Source organism: Nerophis ophidion, linkage group LG07 (genome assembly GCF_033978795.1).
Source record: "Nerophis ophidion isolate RoL-2023_Sa linkage group LG07, RoL_Noph_v1.0, whole genome shotgun sequence".
Lineage (NCBI taxonomy): Eukaryota > Metazoa > Chordata > Actinopteri > Syngnathiformes > Syngnathidae > Nerophis > Nerophis ophidion.
The window spans coordinates 38,641,779-38,664,397 of NC_084617.1; the positions used below are offsets into that span (position 1 = coordinate 38,641,779).

Consider the following 22,619-nt stretch of genomic DNA (forward strand, 5'->3'; position numbering starts at 1 on the left):
AAGCCATGGGTAACTTACACATCTGTGAAGGAACCATTAATGCTGAAAGGTGCATACAGGTTTTGGAACAACATATGCTGCCATCCAGGCGCCGTCTTTTTCATGAACGCCCCTGCTTATTTCAGCAAGACAATGCCAAGCCACATTCAGCACGTGTTACAACAGCGTGGCTTCGTTAAAAAAGAGCGCATGTACTTTCCTGGCCCGCCTGCAGTCGAGACCTGTCTACCATCGAAAATGTGTGGTGCATTTTGAAGCGTAAAATACGACAGCCGAGACCCTGGACTGTTGAACGACTGAAGCTCTACATAAAACAAGAATGGGAAATAATTCCATTTTCAAAGCTTCAACAATTAATTTCCTCACTTTCCAAACGTTTATTGAGTGTTGTTAAAAGAAAAGGTGATGTAACACAGTGGTGAACATGCCCTTTCCCAACTACTTTGGCAAGTGTTGCAGCCAAATTAATTATTATTTGCAAAAAAAAATAAGGTTTATGAGTTTGAACATCAAATATCTTGTCTTTGTAGTGCATTCAATTGAATGCACTACAAAGAGAAAGATTTGCAAATCATGGTATTCCGTTTTTATTTACAAACCCCGTTTCCATCTGAGTTGGGATATTGTGTTGGATATAAATAAAAAAGGAATACAATGATTTGCAAATCATTTTCAACCCATATTCAATTGAATGCACTACAAAGACAACATATTTGAAGTTAAAACTGAAAAACCTTTTTTTCTTTTGCAAATAATCATTAACTTTAGAATTTGATGCCAGTAACACATGTCAAAGAAGTTGGGAAAGGTGGCAAAAAATACTGATAATGTTGAGGAATGCTCTTCAAACACTTATTTGGAACATCCCCCAGGTGTGCAGGCTGTTTGGTAACAGGTGGGTGCCATGATTGGGTATAAAAGCAGCTTCCTTGAAATGCTAAGTAATTCACAAACAAGGATGGGGCGAGGGTCACCAATTTGTAAGCAAATTGTCCAACAGTTTTAGAACAACATTTCTCAATGAGCTATTGCAAGGAATTTAGGGATTTCACCATCTACAGTCTGTAAAATCATCAAAAGGTTCAGAGAATCTGGAGAAATCGCTGCACGTAAGCGATGATATTACGGACCTTTGATCTCTCAGGCGGTACTGCATCAAAAACCGACATCATGGCACCTGCTGCCATCTTGTGGTTAGTAAGCTCATTTCCCCTTGTTGGTGCAGCAGACCTGTCTCTTACATTTGGTCTTCCTCAGAGTTCCAGTGTTTCCTGTGGGCAGAGCTGCAAGACGTACACAGCTGTATCTAATTTCACCAGCACTATTTTAGCAGCACCTGGCCAGCTGGATGGCACTCGGCTATTCGATTCCTTGACTGCGTTCGGATGAAGACTCCTAGACTTGTATTTTTGCTTCATACCTTCTTGACTATTCCCTGTGCCATCCAGCGTGGTATGTACCTCGTAGTTTGCACATCTTGCAACTTTGACCCTAGTTTTAGTTAGTTTGTAGTTTAGCTTTAGTTCTTTTTATCACGGTGCTTTTTTGTGTTCTCCATTTTCGCACCGTTGCTTTTTGTTACATTCAAGTTTTGGATCGTTGTGATTTACTTTCCTTTTTTGTGAAGTAAAGAACTATTAACTCTCAATTCCATCTGCTTCCTTGGGTTCCTCTGTTCCACTGCTAATTGAAATGTGACACATCAGAGTGTAAAGGATATCACCACATGAACTCAAGAACACTTCATAAAACCACTGTCAGTAACTACAGTTGGTCGTTACATCTGTAAGTGCAAGTTAAAACTCTACTATGCAAAGCAAAAGCCCGAGATCATCTAAGATGGACTGATGTAAAGTGGAAAAGTGTTCTATGGTCTGACGAGTCCACATTTCAAATTATGGCGCAGTGGGAGAGTGGCCGTGCGCAACCCGAGGGTCCCTGGTTCAAATCCCACCGAGTACCAACCACGTCCGTTGTGTCCTGAGCAAGACACTTCACCCATGCTCCTGATGGGTGCTGGTTTGCGCCTTGCATGGCAGCTCCCTCCATCAGTGTGTGAATGTGTGTGTGAATGGGTAAATGTGGAAGTAGTGTCAAAGCGCTTTGAGTACCTTGAAGGTAGAAAAGCGCTATACAAGTACAACCCATTTATTATTTTATTTATATTTGGAAACTGTAGACGTGGTGTCCTCAAGAACAAAGAGGAAAATAACCATCTGGATTGTTATAGGCGCAAAGTTCAAAAGCCAGCATCTGTGATGGTATGGGGGTGTATTAGTGCCCAAGGCATGGGTAACTTACACATCTGTGAAGGCACCATTAATGCTGAATGGTCCATACAGGTTTTAGAGCAACATATGTTGTCATCCAAGCAACGTTATCATGGATGCCCCTGCTTATTTCAGCGAAATAATGCCAAGCCACGTGTTACAACAGCGTGGCTTGGCCAGGTACTTTTTATTGATATATGTAATACTCCTCCGGCCCCCGTTTACACTAAGCCGGTAAATCAGGGTAAATCACACATAACCTTATCTGTGTCCACACACAACAATGCCACCGTTTAAGACCCCAGCTCCGTCCGCCGGCGCAACGCGACCTAATACGCATGGGTGGGGAAAAAACATTCCACCTGAGTGTCCATTTCCTCCAAGCTCTCCAGTAGATGACTTTACTTCACTGTGAAGTTATTTAAAATAGCTATATTGTAAAAAGGTGGCTGTGCATTTTGCATTTGTTTGCTGTGCAAGTTTTTAAATTAAAATGTATTTCCTTTGAACAATATCCAGTGTTGTGGTATTTCAATGGACTAGAATCCAGTGTGCTGTGGGGCCCTAATGTAGTGAATCACACCTGAGACATCATAAATTAGTTGGACAAATTGGCCATTTCTGGCATTTATTTAAGTGTGTATCAAACTGTTAGCCCTTCGCATTAATCAGTACCCAAGAAGTAGCTCTTGGTTTCAAAAGGGTTGGTGACCCCTGGGTTAAAGGCTAAAGCTTCCCAACTCCATCTTGCTACTTTGACTTCTCCAATATTAATTGAACAAACTGCAAAAGATTCAGCAACACAGTTCTCCAAAATACTGTGTAATTATGCCGTTAAAGCAGACGACATTTAGCTGTGTGTGTGAGTAGCACCCATACTTCCTAAAAACCCGTGACGTCTTGGGTACACGTCATCATTACACAACGTTTTCAAGACGAAACTCCCAGGAAATTTTAAATTGCAATTTAGTAAACTAAAAAGGCCGTATTGGCATGTGTTGCAATGTTAATATTTCATCATTGATATATAAACTATCAGACTGCGTGGTGGGTAGTAGTGGGTTTCTGTAGGCCTTTAAGCCAAGTGTGGGGAATGATCAAAAAAATGTCAGGGATCAGAAAAGAACATTAAAATCATGTGATTAGGTTGGAACACGGTGTGTGGCAAAAAAAATTGTTAAAGTGCACAGTAATGATAATTTGAGAAATGTAGACAAACAAAAGAGAGAAGAAACAATTAGTTTAAATTTGGGGGAAATGATTGAAGACAACGATAATAGCTTTACCAACACTATGGATATGACATTTTCTTTGGATGAAATGGTTCGAATTTTAAAAAAGGTTACAAATATGACGCCAGGGAAACCCCTGGTGAGTTATAAAATTATCAAAAACTTAGGTAGCATCAGCAAAGAAGTGGTCTTGAAATGTTATAACCGGATATATGAAGAAGGAAAATTACCAACTGAGTGGAAAACAGCTGTAATAATTCCAATATGCAAGCCAGGGAAAGACCCGGAAGAGGCTGGAAATTATAGACCTCAAATTTGGGCAAAGTAATGGAAAAACTGATTAATGAAAGACTGGTACATTATTTAGAGTCAAAAGAAATAATAAAAAGCTACCAAAGTGTTTTCGCAAAGCAAGAGGAAATTAGAAAGGGACAAATAAATAAATAAAGTATAATAGCAGTATTTTTGCACATAGAGAAAGCGTATGATATGTTGTAGAAAAAGGGGTTGCTCATGAAACTAAATAAGATTGGGATTAGAGGAAGAATGTACAGATGGATAAAAGACTTTTTAACAAGTAGAACATTATTAGTAAAAATAGAGAATGAATATAGCAGAGATTATGAAGTTGAAAATGGGACCCTGCAAGGGAGTATAATAAGTCCAGTACTATTTTCCATCATGATAAATGAAGTTTTTAGTGAAGTGGAAGGGTTAGTGGAGGTGGCTTTGTTTGCTGATGATGGAGTGATGTGGAAGAGAGGTAGAAATACAAATCATATAGAAAAGAAGATTCAAAAAGCAGTAAAAAATGTTCAAGACTGGGGAACGGCTTGGGGTTTAAGATTCTCTGTTGGAAAGACAAAAGTCATACATTTTACAAAGAGGAAAGTACAAAACAAGTTCCAAATAAAACTCTATGGAGAAAATATAGAAGAGGTACAAGTATTTAAATATTTAGGAATATGGTTTGATAAAAATATTAACTGGTCAACCCACATCAGCAAAATAGTGGAGAAAAGTAAAAAGGTGTTAAACATAATGAGGGCTTTGAGGGGTAAAGATTGAGGGGCTGATAGGTTGACATTGAAAACAATATATATCACTTTAACTCGATCTGTTTTTGATTACGGGTGCATTATTTATCAATCTGCTTCAAAAACACTACTTGGGAAAATAGGCAGGATCCAGTCGCAGGCTTTAAGGTTATGTTGTCCATCCATCCATTTTCTACCGCTTATTCCCTTTTGGGGTCGCGGGGGGCGCTGGCGCCTATCTCAGCTACAATCGGGCGGAAGGCAGGGTACACCCTGGACAAGTCGCCACCTCATCCCAGGGCCAACACAGATAGACAGACAACATTCACACTCACATTCACACACTAGGGCCAATTTAGTGTTGCCAATCAACCTATCCCCAGGTGCATGTCTTTGGAGATGGGAGGAAGCCGGAGTACCCGGAGGGAACCCACACATTCACGGGGAGAACATGCAAACTCCACACAGAAAGATCCCGAGCCTGGATTTGAACCCAGGACTGCAGGAACTTCGTATTGTGAGGCAGACGCACTAACCCCTCTGCCACCGTGAAGCCAAGGTTATGTTGTGGAGCTACTAAATCAACTCCAGTGGCAGCATTACAAATAGAAATGAATGAAAAACCTTTGGACATGACGAGAGATCAACTCTCAGCAGTTTATTGGGCAAACTTAAAAGGATCCAAGCAAGGACATCCAACCCGTCAAGTGCTACTAAACTGCCAAGAAAAAGAGAAGAAAAAAATAAGTTTTGGGTGGATAATAGGAGACATATGTAACAAAACTCAAATTGACAATATTAAAGTTAGCCCTACAGTACCGATTCCTGCAATACCGCCGTGGATGTCTGACAACCCGAAGGTAAACATGCAATTACTGAAGAATATAAATTGAAATAGTTACCTGATAGAACAATAGATTGAGGAAATGTTTTTGACAACTTCATGATACATACAGATGCATCAAAAACTATAAATAGTAAGGTAGGAGCTGTAGCAGTTGTCCTACAAGTAAACATAGTGTTAAATAAAAGAATCAGTGATAAACTATCTGTTTTTACGGGGGAATTGGTAGCAATTTATATGGCAGCTAACGGGAAAGAGGAAAATAAAGCAAGGAAAGTAGTCGTGTGCTCGGACTCCAGCAGTGCAGTGATGAGCATAAGAAACATAGCTTCAGAAACAAGACAAGATTTAGTTTATGACATAGTTCAGGCAATCTACAGGATAAATAAAGCGGGAGGTGTGGTAACATTTCTCTGGGTTCATGCTTAAGTAGGAGTTGTAGGGAATGAATTAGCTGATAGATACGCAAAACAAGCAAGCAATAAAACAGAAGTAAACATGGAGATTAAGCACAGTAAAGAAGAATTGAAGAGCATAATTAAGATACAACACAATAAAAAGTGGGAGGATAATTGGAATAAGGAAAGAAAAGGTAGAGAGTATTACAAAGTCCAGAGGAGAGTAGGTGTAATGAGAGGAGGGGGTAGAAATAGGAAAGAAGAAGACATTATTACTAGAACGAGATTAGGACATACATATCTAAATAGTCCACTAAAATTGATAGGAAAACATACTACAGGGCAGTGTGATTTTTGCCATCAGATAGAAAATGTTTAACTTGTTTTAAGACATTGTAGAAAATACAATAGAGAAAGAGAAATACTGGAAAGTAAGTTAGCAAAAGAAAATATTAGGTTAGCAGTGGAAGATATATTAAGATTGCATTCAGAATACATAGGATATAAAGCAATATACACATATTTAAAAAACACTGGGTTAAATAAAACAATACAGAGTAGGGATCCACCTCGGTCCACACTCAATTACAGTAGGTGGCGGTAATGCACACCAGGAGGTTGCTTGCCAACCGCCATTAAACAAAAGAAAAAGAAGAAGGGGATGAAAGGCGGATATGGTGGAGGTGTCCCTAATAAACTGACTGTCTTCACAATGCAGTGAACTAAAGCTCGACTTTGAAGGAACACAACAACTGTTTTGTTCCCACGCAAGGCGACTTAAACATGTCACGTCCTACCTGCTGTCCGCCGGCACACCATCTCCTCCTCCTCAGCTGTGTCGCTGCCATCAGGACGTCATCTGCACACCTGGGCTGATGGACGCCATTCCTCTTTGGCCGCGCCCACAAAGACGGCGGAGAAAAACACCTTCGATAATTGTAAATAAATATCAAAACGTGTCTAGTCACACAGTTTGAAAAACCAGTAAGTTGCAAAATTTTTGAGAAAAGGTAAATTAGTGATTTAAAAGTTTAGACAAACTTCAACAAGGCGTGGCCTCCACCAGAAATAGACCAACAAAAATGGCTTCTTGAGACTTTTTCCCGCCGTCTTCTCCATCGATTCTCGTGGCGACATTGAATTAATTTTGAAATGTCAAGTCCGGGCCCACAAATATATAAAAATATTTGGCATGATCTGATACACTTGTAACAAATGGTGAGTTTTTTTATAATCGTTTATCGATTAATCAATTGATTTAAATGATTGAAACTTTTATTAGTAGATTGCACCGTACAGTACATTTCCCGTACTATTGACCACTAAATTGTAACACTCGAGTAAGTTTTTCAACTTGTTTAAGTCGGGGTCCGTCCATCCATCCATTCATCCATTTTCTACCGCTTATTCCTTTTGGGGTCTCGGGGGGCCACGTTAATCAATTCATGGTAGATGATGATGCAATCAAAGTGTGAGGATCCCGAATGCAGCTGTGATAGGCTCCAGCACCCCCCGTGACACCAAAAAGGACAAGCTGTAGAAAATGTATATATGTATATATATATATATATATATATATATATATATATATATATATATATATATATATATATATATATATATATATATATATGTGTGTGTGTGTGTATGTATGTATGTATGTATATATATACATATATATATAAATATATGTGTATATATATATATATATATATATATATATATATATATATATATATATATAGATATATATAATAAACAATGCAATTTTCAATATGGACTTCACAGATTTTTGCAAAACACACACACAATCATGTATGTATATAATCGTATGTACGTATATATATATATATATATATATATATATATATATATATATACACAGTATATGTAATTTACCTTTGTAAAATCCCAATCATAAAGCTGCTTTTTCTTCCATCAGGAGAAGTCTTGTTGTGCTGTTCAGAATGATTCTTCGCTTGCTGGCTTCATGCCAGGATGTCGCTGACAGCTTTCACCCGACTCCTGCGTCCAGAAGCTTCCATTAGGACCAAAGATTGTGAAAAGCTAGTCTTTAAAAGGTTGGTAGAAGGAAAAAAGCAGCATAGAAAGAAAACATTTATTGTTTATGAATGTGGCGACACACAATTCCTGTCAAAAAAGGGGCTTAAAAATCCCCACATTTGAGGTGTGAAATCCTCTTGGCCATGCCCACTTTACTTCAAAACATTCATGTGAAAAGGAAACATTTCCAATCTTTTTTTTTTTTATATGAAAGGGTAGATGAACATTTTTGTGTCTCGGTGCAAATCCTTCAAATGAAACAAAAACAATCACATGGCACCCAGTTGAATTCTGCAGGAGAGAGTGTGAGTGGCAGCATATATATATATATATATATATATATATATATATATATGTGTGTGTGTGTGTGTCAGTGAATGTGAATCTACCCGCTGCAAGGAAGTATCAGAGGTCCACTAAAATAAATTACAGTTAGCCCTCATTTTTTGCAGTTATTTGGTACCCGCCGTAATAAATGAATTTCCACAAAGTACAATTATTAACTATAAATTAAAAATGTTTAGAGCGATTGCATGACAAATTAGTAATGACCTCAGAAATATATTTTGCAACATTATGGGAAACCTCTGGGCCAGGGGTGTCCAAACCCCGCCCCCCAGATGCATATTCAATGTGACGCGCGGGACTATGGCACAAGTTCAGTTTCAATACACCTGGCCATGCAGGTGTATTTACATCAGGTCTAAATACCCAGGGATCTGTCAGGTGGCAAATGATCACCAGCTTGTGGTCAATGTGGTAACCACTTGCTTTACATCACATGCACAGCATTCACTTATATGACCCAATTCAAACAAATATTTCCTCATCAACCAGCACAAAAGGTCAACACACATGGTCACACACAACATAACCTGCTCACTGAACTTTGTGGATGTTACAGTATAAACAAAAACGAAACAAAAACATCTCATTGCAATAAAAAACTTTTACAAAACTACACCCAATTAAATCCATTGCAAGGCATGATGGGAAAAATGCAAAACACTCTCTCCACACTTATACATATTTAACGTTTAGCTGTTTGATATTTCTGAGTGATTTCAAAGCTTTAAAGAGGTCGTCACGGAAGTAAACAAGATAGGAGTGGAAATTTAAAGTAATTATTAATGAGATAGACATTAGATTATTATACATGTAAACACACACACGTGTATGTATATATATAGATGTATATACTGTATATGTATATATATATATATAAAAATATATATACATATATATATATATATACATATATATACATCTATATATATATATATATATATATATATATATACATATATATACATCTATATATATATATATATATATATATATATATATATATACATATATAGATAGACATGTATATACATATATATATATACATACATACATACATATATATATAGATATGTATGTATATATATATATATATATATATATATATATATATATATATATATGTATATACATATCTATCCATCTATATATATATATTTATATACATATATATATGCGTGCAGTCGGCTTTCGACCCAGGCCAAACCTTTTTAGCCTAATGCGACCCCAGTGAAAAGTTTTGGACACCCCTGCTCTAGACATGCAACAACACTCTATAGTCATCTTTACACTCTTTTGATCCAATATAGTAATGCTAACTGAAGCTGAGCCAATCAGGGGCCCCGATACTAACAAGCACGCTCCAATGAGTTGGGTCTCCTCTATTGGCTCATACTACCTTAGTTTTGATAATTTTGTTTCATATAACTATTTTTTTGTGGCGAGGAACGACTGTATTTTATTTGGTACAAGTCGTAATTTCGATGGAAATCGGAGTTTTCAGATCTAAGGACATCATCGGAGTGTTGCTGGGATCGGGTCGCCCCTAGAAATGGTACACTTGGTACCTGCATGAGTGCCCAATTTGATGTGGTGTTATGAACACCATCGCTCCCTATTGCTCGTTAATAGTAACAACAACCTTGTTATATAAATAAATAAGCAGCTGAGATAGACTCCAGCACCTCTCGCGAACCCAAAAGGGACAAGCAGTAGAAAATGGTCACAACAATGCAGTGTTGTTATGAAGTGATGGCACTATTTACTTAATTTCACTTTGAAAACCTGTGCTGCACTGGAAGTGTAAACAAAGTTTTGGATAAATAATAAAAAAAGCCGCTTCACAGTCAGCGTCCAATAGCAGCCTCCATGTTCGATGCATATTGACAAACAGGCGTGTGTATAAAGTACGCCATAAGAAATACTTCTACTGTACAGTACATATACACAGTAATTCGTGATGGATGCTAACTTACAAAGTGACCTCAGTGGGGATGTCCCCGCCAAGCCAACGCCGGGTCGCCGTTAGGAGGAGGCGAGCATCGCATTCAAAATCTTTTTTTTTTTTTTCTAAGATAAATTATGGTAATAATAATTTTAAAAATCTGTAATATATTTTACCTAGCAAATGAATAAATGATTATTTAAAAAAATCTAATTCAAAATATGTACTTTTTAAAATAAAAAATAAAAAATAAAAAATTTAATAATAATACAACGAAAAATATGAAATTCAAAATCAATAGGACTGGCGTAGAAAAATGATCCCTGAAAGACTTGAAAAAAAAAAGAGCTGGAAACAAGAAGAGTTGCACTGACTTGACCTTTGAACTTAGCTGCCTCTGTCATTGCTGTCAGTGATCTAGTAACAAAAAACACAAAACAAAAACAATAGTCTTCTTGCTTTATGATGTAAGCCTGGAAGAGGTTTTCATCTGACCTTTGACCCCAGCCACCTCTTGTCAGTTACCTCTGAAAACAGCAAGAATCTCGGTATGACCTTTGACCTGACTTTAGAAGTGTTAAGTGGTGTAGGGTCAAACGATACTGGAGCACGAATGCAGTGTGATACTGTGTGCCTTGATACCAGGACGTGTGTCGCTTTAAGAGAGAAAACATGACTGATACAGCTGCTGGGTGGTGTTTGATATTCTAAGGAAAAGGGACAATCCTAAATGTGGTTTTCATCTTAAAACGCCAAATACTAACGTCAACGTTTTAGTTCATTAACCAGAGTTTCATGTTTCATTTTTTCTTTCTGCACAGCTCTTCATTTGGGGAAAACACCCCTACTATATTTGGAACTATTTCTAATATCGTGTCTATTTTCAACCCAGCATAATGGCGCCATGATAAAACACAAACAGTATTATTGCAGTGTCGGTACAGCCAGTGAGTGTGCCACACACTCACTTAGCCAATGTATCCCTGCCACTAGCAATGAGGATCTTGATTTTTACAAAGTGGATTTAAAATTTTGTGATTTTAACTTGGACCTTTGCCACTTTTGCTATTATTTTTTATTGAAATATGAATAAAAATCTTTCTCTGAGAAAATGGGCTTCAGGTTAGAACATTTGGTGCCATCATTTTGTCTAATTCATCAAAAGAGCCCTATTCATCAGTCAGGTAGAAAATGGTTAAAGTCAGGTGTTTCAAAAATATATGCAACACAAAACAATGGATTTTTGCAACACAATCTTGTTTTTTCTTTTTTTGAACACATTATAGAGAAAAATGTGTGCCTGTTTCTAAAAACAAAAAACAAAAACAACCCCATTTATCCCTATACATTTTTTTTCAATATATTTGGAAGTACAAGTATAGAGATAAACGTTTCTATCTATACTTTAAAAAAAAGATTACACATACAAAACTTGTTTTCTTTTTTTGTTTTTCTATTGCAAATCCATTTTGGGGGGTTGAAAATGTTCAAAGATTTTCAACCCCCCAAAAATAGATTTGCAAAACCAAAACTTTTTTTGTCTTTGTTATATTGCAATTCTATTTTGGGGGGGTTGAAAATATTTTTTAAGACAGGTGGGGACGGCGTGGCGTAGTTGGGAGAGTGGCCATGCCAGCAATCTGAGGGTTACTGGTTCAATCCCCACCTTCTACCATCCTCGTCACGTCCATTGTGTCCTTGGGCAAGACACTTCACCCTTGCTCCTGATGGGTCCTGGTTAGTGCCTTGCATGGCAGCTCCCATCATCAGAGTGTGAATGTGTGTGTGTGTGTATGGGTGGATGTGGAAATTGTGTCAAAGTGCTGTGAGTTTCTTAAAAAAAAAAAGGTAGGAAAGCGTAAGGAGAAAAAAATCTTACTTTGAATAATGAATAAATAAATTAGAATAAACTCCCAACAATGCATTTGAAATGAAAAAAAAATAGTTGCAAATTTTTGGGGGGTCTACTTTTTAAAATATCGATATTTGCAATCAAAGCTTGTTTTTATTACTTTTTTTAAATTGCAAATCCTTTTTTTGCGTTGAAAATCTTTGTATGTGTATTTTCTTAAGACACAAGTATGGAAAAAAAAAAAAAAAGACTTTCAACCCCCCAAATTACTTTGCAATCAAATATAAGAAATAAAAACAAGTTTTGGTTGCAAACATTTTGTTTGCTTGCATGAAAGAGGCAAATTTCTCTCCACATTTAACCCAAAAAATTGGATATTTGCAACCAAAACTTGTTTTTGTTCCTTTTTTTTAATTGCAAATCCATTTTTGGTTTTGAAATGTTTTTTATTTTTTTACGATATGTATGAAAAAATGTGTTTCGTTAAAAAAAAAAAAAAAGCCTTGATTTGCAATAAAAATAAAAATAAAAGTCTTGTATGCAAATATCTATTCTTCAGGGTATAATCTTTCTACACCAAATAGATTGATATTTGCAACCAAAATTGTGTTGTTTTTTTCAATTTTTTTTTATCACAATTCCTTTTTGGGGGGGTTGAAAATATTTTTAAGACACACGTAAGGAAAAAAAAATGTCTTTGAAAAATGAATAAATTAATAAAAATCGACTCCAAAAAATGGATTTGAAATTAAAAAAAAAAAATTGGTTCCAAATTTGTTTGGGGTTTACTTTAAAAAGATAAATTAGACACAATTCTCTCCATACTGGTCTTTAAATTGAATCTGTGTTGGCCCTGTGATGAAGTGCGACTTGTCCAGGGTGTATTCCGCCCTCCGCCCGATTGTAGCTGAGATAGGGGCCAGCGCCCCCCGTGACCCCAAAAGGGAATAAGCGATAGAAAATGGATGGATGGATGACATTTAACCCCCCAATTATATTTTTTTTTTTTTGTAAATCAATATGTTGTGGTAAAAATATTAATCTTTTTTACGACTTGCATGGAAAAATGTGTTTCTTCACAAAACAAAAAAAGCCCCAAAAATTATATACATATATATATGTATATATATATACACATATACATATGCATATATATATATATATATATATATATATATATATATATATATATATATATATATATATATATATATATATATATATAAAGCCAAAAACTGCAAGTTTTGGTTGCAAAATTCAATATTTTGGGGTTTACTTTAAAAAAATAAATACAATTAAGACACAGATTTCTCTCCATATGTGTCTTAAAAAATATATTTAACCCCCCAAAAATACTTTGTACTAAAAAATAAGAAACAAAAACATGTTTTGGCTGCCTGGGATGAGGTGGCGGCTTGTCTAGGGTGTAGCCCGCCTTCCACCCGAATGCAGCTGAGATAGGGTCCAGTGACCCCCCGCGACCCTAAAAGGGACAAGTGGTAGAAAATGGATGGATGGAAGTTTTGGTTGCAAACATTTTGTTTGGTTGCATAAAAGACCCACATTTCTCTCCATAATTGTTTTAAAACTTATATTCAATGCAACAAATTGAATATTTGCAGCCAAAGCTTGTTTTGGTTTATTTTTTTGATTGCAAATCCATTGTTTGTGTTGAAAATGTGTTTCTTCTTAAAACACAAATGTGGAGAAAAATGTGATTAAAAAAAAAAAAAAGATTTTAAACCCCTCAAATATACTTTGTAATGAAAAATCCATCCATCCATCATCTTCCGCTTATCCGAGGTCGGGTCGCGGGGGCAACAGCCTAAGCAGGGAAACCCAGACTTCCCTCTCCCCAGCCACTTCGTCTAGCTCTTCCCGGGGGATCCCCAGGCGTTCCCAGGCCAGCCGGGAGACATAGTCTTCCCAACGTGTCCTGGGTCTTCCCCGTGGCCTCCTACCGGTTGGACGTGCCCTAAACACCTCCCTAGGGAGGCGTTCGGGTGGCATCCTGACCAGATGCCCGAACCACCTCATCTGGCTCCTCTCGATGTGGAGGAGCAGCAGCTTTACTTTGAGTTCCTCCCGGATGGCAGAGCTTCTCACCCTATCTCTAAGGGAGAGCCCCGCCACACGGCGGAGGAAACTCATTTCGGCCGCTTGTACCCGTGATCTTATCCTTTCGGTCATGACCCAAAGCTCATGACCATAGGTGAGGATGGGAACGTAGATCGACCGGTAAATTGAGAGCTTTGCCTTCCGGCTCAGCTCCTTCTTCACCACAACGGATCGGTACAACGTCCGCATTACTGAATACGCCGCACCGATCCGCCTGTCGATCTCACGATCCACTCTTCCCTCACTCGTGAACAAGACTCCTAGGTACTTGAACTCCTCCACTTGGGGCAGGGTCTCCTCCCCAACCCGGAGATGGCACTCCACCCTTTTCCGGGCGAGAACCATGGACTCGGACTTGGAGGTGCTGATTCTCATTCCGGTCGCTTCACACTCGGCTGCGAACCGATCCAGCGAGAGCTGAAGATCCCGGTCAGATGAAGCCATCAGGACCACATCATCTGCAAAAAGCAGAGACCTATTCCTGCGGTTACCAAACCGGAACCCCTCAACGCCTTGACTGCGCCTAGAAATTCTGTCCATAAAAGTTATGAACAGAATCGGTGACAAAGGACAGCCTTGGCGGAGTCCAACCCTCACTGGAAATGTGTTCGACTTACTGCCGGCAATGCGAACCAAGCTCTGGCACTGATCGTACAGGGAACAGACCGCCACAATAAGACAGTCCGATACCCCATACTCTCTGAGCACTCCCCACAGGACTTCCCGAGGGACACGGTCGAATGCCTTCTCCAAGTCCACAAAGCACATGTAGACTGGTTGGGCAAACTCCCATGCACCCTCAAGAACCCTGCCGAGAGTATAGAGCTGGTCCACAGTTCCACGACCAGGACGAAAACCACACTGTTCCTCCTGAATCCGAGGTTCGATTATCCGACGTAGCCTCCTCTCCAGTACACCTGAATAAACCTTACCGGGAAGGCTGAGGAGTGTGATCCCACGATAGTTGGAACACACCCTCCGGTCCCCCTTCTTAAAGAGAGGAACCACCACCCCGGTCTGCCAATCCAGAGGTACCGCCCCCAATGTCCACGGGATGCTGCAAAGTCTTGTCAACCAAGACAGCCCCACAGCATCCAGAGCCTTAAGGAACTCCGGGCGGATCTCGTCCACCCCTGGGGCCTTGCCACCGAGGAGCTTTTTAACTACCTCAGCGACCTCAGCCCCAGAAATAGGAGAGTCCACCACAGATTCCCCAGGCACTGCTTCCTCATAGGAAGACGTGTTGGTGGGATTGAGGAGGTCTTCGAAGTATTCCTTCCACCTATCCTCAACATCCGCAGTCGAGGTCAGCGGAACACCATCCGCACCATACACGGTGTTGATAGTGCACTGCTTCCCCTTCCTGAGGCGGCGGACGGTGGTCCAGAATCGCTTCGAAGCCGTCCGGAAGTCGTTTTCCATGGCTTCCCCGAACTCTTCCCATGTCCGAGTTTTTGCCTCCGCGACCGCTGAAGCTGCACACCGCTTGGCCTGTCGGTACCTGTCCACTGCCTCCGGAGTCCTATGAGCCAAAAGGATCTGATAGGACTCCTTCTTTAGCTTGACGGCATCCCTCACCGCTGGTGTCCACCAAGGGGTTTTAGGATTGCCGCCCCGACAGGCACCAACTACCTTGCGGCCACAGCTCCGATCTGCCGCCTCGACAATAGAGGTGCGGAACATGGTCCACTCGGACTCAATGTCCAGCACCTCCCTCGTGACATGTTCAAAGTTCTTCCGGAATTGGGAATTGAAACTTTGTCTGACAGGAGACTCTGCCAGACGTTCCCAGCAGACCCTCACAATGCGTTTGGGCCTGCCAGGTCTGTCCGGCATCCTCCCCCACCATCGCAGCCAACTCACCACCAGGTGGTGATCGGTAGAAAGCTCCGCCCCTCTCTTCACCCGAGTGTCCAAAACATGAGGCCGCAAATCCGATGACACAACTACAAAGTCGATCATGGAACTGCGGCCTAGGGTGTCCTGGTGCCAAGTGCACATATGGACACCCTTATGTTTGAACATGGTGTTTGTTATCGACAAACTGTGACGAGCACAAAAGTCCAATAACAAAACACCACTCGGGTTCAGATCCGGGCGGCCATTCTTCCCAATCACGCCTCTCCAGGTTTCACTGTCGTTGCCAACGTGAGCGTTGAAGTCTCCCAGTAGGACAAGGGAATCACCCGGGGGAGCACTTTCCAGTACTCCCTCGAGTGTTCCCAAAAAGGGTGGGTACTCTGAACTGCTGTTTGGTGCATAAGCACAAACAACAGTCAGGACCCGTCCCCCCACCCGAAGGCGGAGGGAGGCTACCCTTTCGTCCACCGGGTTGAACTCCAACGTACAGGCTTTGAGCCGGGGGGAAACAAGAATTGCCACCCCAGCCCGTCGCCTCTCACTGCCGGCAACGCCAGAGTGGAAGAGGGTCCAATCCCTCTCGAGAGAAGTGGTTCCAGAGCCCTTGCTGTGCGTCGAAGTGAGTCCGACTATATCCAGCCGGAATTTCTCGACTTCGCGCACTAGCTCAGGCTCTTTCCCCCCCAGTGACGTGACGTTCCACGTCCCAAGAACTAGCTTCTGTAGCCGAGGATCGGACCGCCAAGTGCCCTGCCTTCGGCTGTCGCCCAGCTCACAATGCACCCGACCTCTATGGCCACTGCTATGGGTGGTGAGCCCATTGGAGGGGTGACCCACGTTGCCTCTTCGGGCTGTGCCCGGCCGGGCCCCATGGGAACAGGCCCGGCCACCAGGCGCTCGCCATCGTGCCCCACCTCCGGGCCTGGCTCCAGAGGGGGGCCCCGGTGACCCGCGTCCGGGCGAGGGAAATCTGGGTCCATGGTTTTTCATCTTCATAAAGGTCTTCGAGCTGCTCTTTGTCTGAACCCTCACCTAGAACCGGTTTGCCTTGGGAAACCCTACCAGGGGGCTTTATGCCCCCGGACAACATAGCTCCTAGGATCAAATAATAAACAAAAACAAGTTTTGGTTGCATAAAAGACACACATTTCTCTGCATATTTGTCTTAAAAATTATATTCAACCCAACAAATTGGATATTTGCAAGCATAGCTTGTTTTTGTTTCTTTTTTTAAATTCCTATTCCATTTTTTGTGTTGAAAATCGTTTTCTTCTTAAAACACAAGTACGGAGAAAAATGTGATTGAAAAAAATTGATTTCCAACCCCCCAAATATACTTTGTAATCAAAAAAAAAGAAACAAAAACAAGTTTTGGTTGCAAACATTTCGTTTGGTTGCATAAAAGAGGCCAATTTCTCTCCGTACTTACGAGGATGGGAGATTTGCCAGGAAAGCGCCACATTTCAGGCTTGCTGCGCGTAATGACGGACTTCAATCAAAGGGCCAGTTGTTCTCTCAAGCCCACTTTTCCAGAACATCAGCGTGCGTCCTAAAGTAACCTTTAACCTCGGCACAACGTAAATCTTTTTGGACGCCAGTCAAAGGGCGTGTAAACAGCGGGGAGGGCGTGGCTTAGCGGGGATATCAAAGTATTGTTCAAGTTGCGTGGCTTGTCTTCCCGTGAGTGAACGTCCGAGTAAAAGAAGGCAATGGAGTGTCAGTAAGGTAACAGGAGTGAGTGTGAGGGGGTGGAGTCTATCAGCTGGTGCAGATGCTGTTTATGGTGATGATGGCCGGGTCTACCAGGCCCAGTTCCTCGTGCTCGTTGACGCACAGCTGGTAGCCGCAGCCTCGCCGGCGCTTCAACGGCGTCACCTTGGCGTCGGGCTTGGCGCGAGGCGGCAGCAGAAAACCAACACTGCCGGCGATCAGCATGTGCCAGATGCTGTGGATGTAGAAGTAGTTCTCCTCCGTCTCCACGAAGGCGTAGAGCGCCACGGCCGATGTGGCGATGGCCGTGCCCGGGAAGAGGAAGAAGGCCCAGCGCTTCCAGGTGGGCGGGTAGCATCGCCGTCGGCGGACTGTGCGCACCGTCTGAAGGAACACAAAGACACCTTTTCATTGGTCCACAATACAATTATCACACAATATTTGTGTTCTATGCTTGGCTGGAGACATTTACACCAAGAAACTTTCCCCTAAGAGTGTCAGAGCTTTTCTTCCTGTCACGCACACTGTTTTAAATTTTAAACTTACTTAAAAACAATCTGTTCACCTATTTTTTGTTGTTGTTTATTAGCTTAAACAATGAACCACAGATTGTCTTTAGTGAGATAAATGAAGGTTTAAGAGTACATTAACTTGTACTCATTCACTAAGCTTACTTGAAGTGTTTATCCATCCGTCCTTTTTCTACCGCTTATTCCCAAAGGGGTCGCGGGGGGCGCTGGTGCCTATCTCAGCTACAATCGGGCGGAAGGCGGCGTACACCCTGGACAAGTCGCCACCTCATCGCAGGGACTTGAAGTGTTTAAACTTACTTAAAAACAATCTGTTCATCTAACTTTTAGTTGTTTATTAATTTAAACAAGTAATCATGGATTGTCTTTAAATTATTTAAAAACAATCTGTTCACCTAACTTTTAGTAGTTTATTAGTTTAAAAAAGCAACCATAGATTGTCTTTAGTAGATAAGTGAAGCTCAAAGCGTACATTTACTTGTAGTGATTGCCTAAACTTAATTGAAATGTTTTGAAATTATTTAAAAACAATACGTTGACCTAATTTTTAGTTGTTTATCAGTTTAAACAAGTAACCATAGATTTTCTTTAAATATTTAAAAACAATCTGTTCACCTAACTTTTAGTTGTTTATTAGTTTAAACAAGTAACCACAAATTATCGTTAGTAAGATAAACGAAGGTCTGAACGTACATTTACTTGTAGTCATTCACTAAGCTTACTTGAAATTGTTAAACTTACAATTTGTTTACCTATCTTTTAGTAGTTCATTAGTTTAAACAAGTAACCATAGATTGTCTTTAGTAAGATAAATGAAGCTCTAAGAGTAAATTTACTTGTAGTCATTCCCTAAGCTTACTTGAAATGTTTTAAAATTATTTAAAAACAATCTGTTCACCTAATTTTTAGTTGTTTATTTGTTTAACTTGAATTTGGCTTGGAAGTTTACTTTTAAAAAATGAGGCAATCGGTTTCCCGACTTTTTTGAAGTAAACTGAACTAGTTAGAATTTACAGTGTGGAGGACATCTTAAACGCGCAGATAGTTATTTTTTTTGCTGATATCCGACAGACATCTGACATCAGTATCGCATTAGGACGCCAGTAATTGTAATGTCTACAAAGAGACTATTCAAGCTGTAAATGTGTGTCCAACAGCTTTGCAAAACCGAGTAAGCGAGGGAGCAATCATAAAAAAACATTCAGGTTTATTTTCATGGGAAACGCTCCTGCATGGTAAATTTAACGAGCATCAAATATGCAAGCTGCAGGAGGAGCTTTAAGCGGCCTCTCAAGTCCACAAAGTGATCGTGGTCACGGCGGTCTGATGGATGTTGCAAGTTGCAATGCCGCACCTCAGCCGCCGTTAAACCTAATTAATTCCGGTATTTGTGCGTTGTTGTTTTCCTGCGATGTGTCGTAATGTCACTTTAACTTTAATACGGAATATTCTCATCCACTTATAAGCTATAAAAGGCTATAAAACGCTGAGCTGGCATATTTTTCATTTCTCTCTGAACGCCAGCTACAGAATGCTTGATTGCTGCATTTTCCTTTTTATTCCCACTTCATAAGCGTCGATCGCTCGCCTTGTTTTCCTCCCAAGACGTGAAGGTATGGATTTTGGAGACGGATGGAAGTGAGCAGAATAATGAGGAGAGTTGTAGCTGGGAAGTTGTGATGAAATTACCAAGTGGGAATAAAGTCATAATTCATGTGGAGCCAAGTGGAGACATACTTGACAGTCTAGGCTAGAGCTGTCACCATACCAATATTTAGGTACTGGTACAAAATGTATTTTGATACTTTGATACTTTTCTAAATAAAGGGCACCACAAAAAATGGCATTATTGGTTTTATTTTAACAAAAAATCTTAGGGTACATTAAACATTTGTTTCTTAGTGCAAGTTTGTCTTTTATTAGTAAGTAAACAAAGGCTCCTGATTAGTCTGCTGAGGTATACAGTAACATATTGTGTCATTTATCAACCTATTTTGTCAACATTATGCAGGACAAACTGCAAAAAAATGATTATTCTACTTGTTCATTTACTTTTAATATCTGCTTATTTTCTGTTTCAACATGTACTATCTACACTTCTGTTAAAATGTAATAACCACTTATTCTTCTCTTGTTTGATACTTTACATTAGTTTTGGATGATACCACAAATTTAGGTATCAATCAGATACCAAGTAGCTACAGGATCATACATTGGTTATATTCAAAGTTCTCATGTGTCCAGGGATGTATTTCCCGAGTTTATAAACATATAATCCATCCACCCATCCATCCATTTCCTACCGCTTGTCCCTTTCTGGGTCGCGGTGGGTGCTGTAGCCTCGCATATAATTAATTTTTGAAAAAGGAAAAAAGATTTTGTGACGATAAAAAATATCGATGTAATCATAGTAGTATCGACTAGATAGACAATTATACTTGGTATCATTACAATGAATGTTGTAGGTCGTGAGTTCAAACCCCAGCCGAGTCATACAAAAGACAATAAAAATGGGAGCCATTACCTCCCTGCTTGGCACTCATCATCAAGGGTTGGAATTGGGGATCAAATCACCAAAAATGATTCCCGGGTGCGGCCACTGCTCCTCTCACCTCCCAGGGGGTGATCAGGGGTGATGGGTCAAATGCAAAGAATAATTTTGCCGCACCTAGTGTGTGTGTGACAATCATGGGTACTTTAAATTTAACTTTTAGGTGTAGATCCACCCATGGCATTTGTTTACATTAAGGAGAGCTAGCTTGCTGTTAGCGGTGAGCTATTGTATCCTCCTAGGGTGTCTAGTGAAGCATGTTTAGCTATTCCTCGTCTTGCAGTGATAATGTTACCTGTAAGAAACTTTATTTTTTCGCCATGGAAGCCAGGATTATTGATTTAGAAGTAGCTAAAACACTCCGTGCTCGTGCTCGTCACAGTTTGTCCATAACAAACACCATGTTCAAACATAAGGGTGTCCATATGTGCACTTGGCACCAGGACACCATAGGCCGCAGTTCCATGATCGACTTTATAGTTGTGTCATCGGATTTGCGGCCTCATGTTTTGGACACTCGGGTGAAGAAAGGGGCGGAGCTTTCTACCAATCACCACCTGGTGGTGAGTTGGCTGTGATGGTGGGGGAGGATGCCTGACAGACCTGGCAGACCTAAACGCATTGTGAGGGTCTGCTGGGAACGTCTAGTAGAGTCTCCTGTCTGAGAGAGTTTAAATTCCCACCTCCGGAAGAACTTTGAACATGTCACGAGTGAGGTGATGGACATTGAGTCCGAGTGGACCATGTTCTGCACCTCTATTGTCGAGGCGGCTGATTGGAGCTGTGGCCGCAAGGTAGTTGGTGCCTGTCGGGGAGGCAATCCTAAAACCCTTTGGTGGACACCAGCGGTGAGGGATGCCGTCAAGCTGAAGAAGGAGTCCTATCGGGTCCTTTTGGCTCATAGGACTCCGGAGGCAGTGGACAGGTACCGACAAGCCAAGCAGTGTGCAGCTTCAGCGGTCGCCGAGGCAAAAACTCGGACATGGGAGGAGTTTGGGGAAGCCATGGAAAACGACTTCTGGAAGACTTCGAAGCGATTCTGGACCACCATACGCCGCCTCAGGAAGGGGAGGCAGTGCACTATCAACACCGTGTATGGTGCGGATGGTGTTCTGCTGACCTTAACTGCGGATGTTGTGGATAGGTGGAAGGAATACTTCGAAGACCTCCTCAAACCCACCAACACATCTTCCTATGAGGAAGCAGTGCCTGGGGAATCTGTGGTGGACTCTCCTATTTCTGGGGCTGAGGTCGCTGAGGTAGTTAAAAAGCTCCTCAGTGGCAAGGCCCCAGGGGTGGGTGAGACCCGCCCGGAGTTCCTTAAGGCTCTGGATGCTGTGGGGCTGTCTTGGTTGACAAGACTCTGCAGTATCGCATGGACATCGGGGGCGGTACCTCTGGATTGGCAGACCGGGGTGGTGGTTCCTCTCTTTAAGAAGGGGGACCAGAGGGTGTGTTCTAACTATCGTGGGATCACACTCCTCAGCCTTCCCGGTAAGGTTTATTCAGGTGTACATGAGAGGAGGCTACGCCGGATAGTCGAACCTCAGATTCAGGAGGAACAGTGTGGTTTTCGTCATGCTCGTGGAACTGTGGACCAGCTCTATACTCTCGGCAGGGTTCTTGAGGGTGCATGGGAGTTTGCCCAAACAGTCTATATATGCTTTGTGGACCTGGAGAAGGCATTCGACCGTGTCCCTCTGGAAGTCCTGTGGGGAGTGCTCAGAGAGTATGGGGTGTCGGACTGACTTATTGTGGCGGTCCGCTCCCTGTACGATCAGTGGCAGAGCTTGGTCCACATTGCCGGCAGTTAGTCGAACACATTTCCAGTGAGGGTTGGACTCTGCCAAGGCTGTCCTTTGT

At 41.1% G+C, this 22,619-nt stretch overlaps 1 protein-coding gene across 2 annotated transcripts in view; it reads right to left on the minus strand.

The window, feature by feature from the left end:
- Positions 1–16,661: 16,661 nt before the first annotated feature.
- The window catches only part of tmem8b (transmembrane protein 8B), a 179,284-nt gene continuing 173,326 nt past the window's right edge, over positions 16,662–22,619 (minus strand). For both annotated transcript variants that reach the window (XM_061906130.1, XM_061906131.1), the window contains exon 13: positions 16,662–18,059. In XM_061906130.1, the coding sequence (XP_061762114.1) occupies positions 17,724–18,059 (336 nt within the window). In that variant the 3' untranslated portion in view covers positions 16,662–17,723. The remainder of the gene's footprint in view (positions 18,060–22,619) is intronic.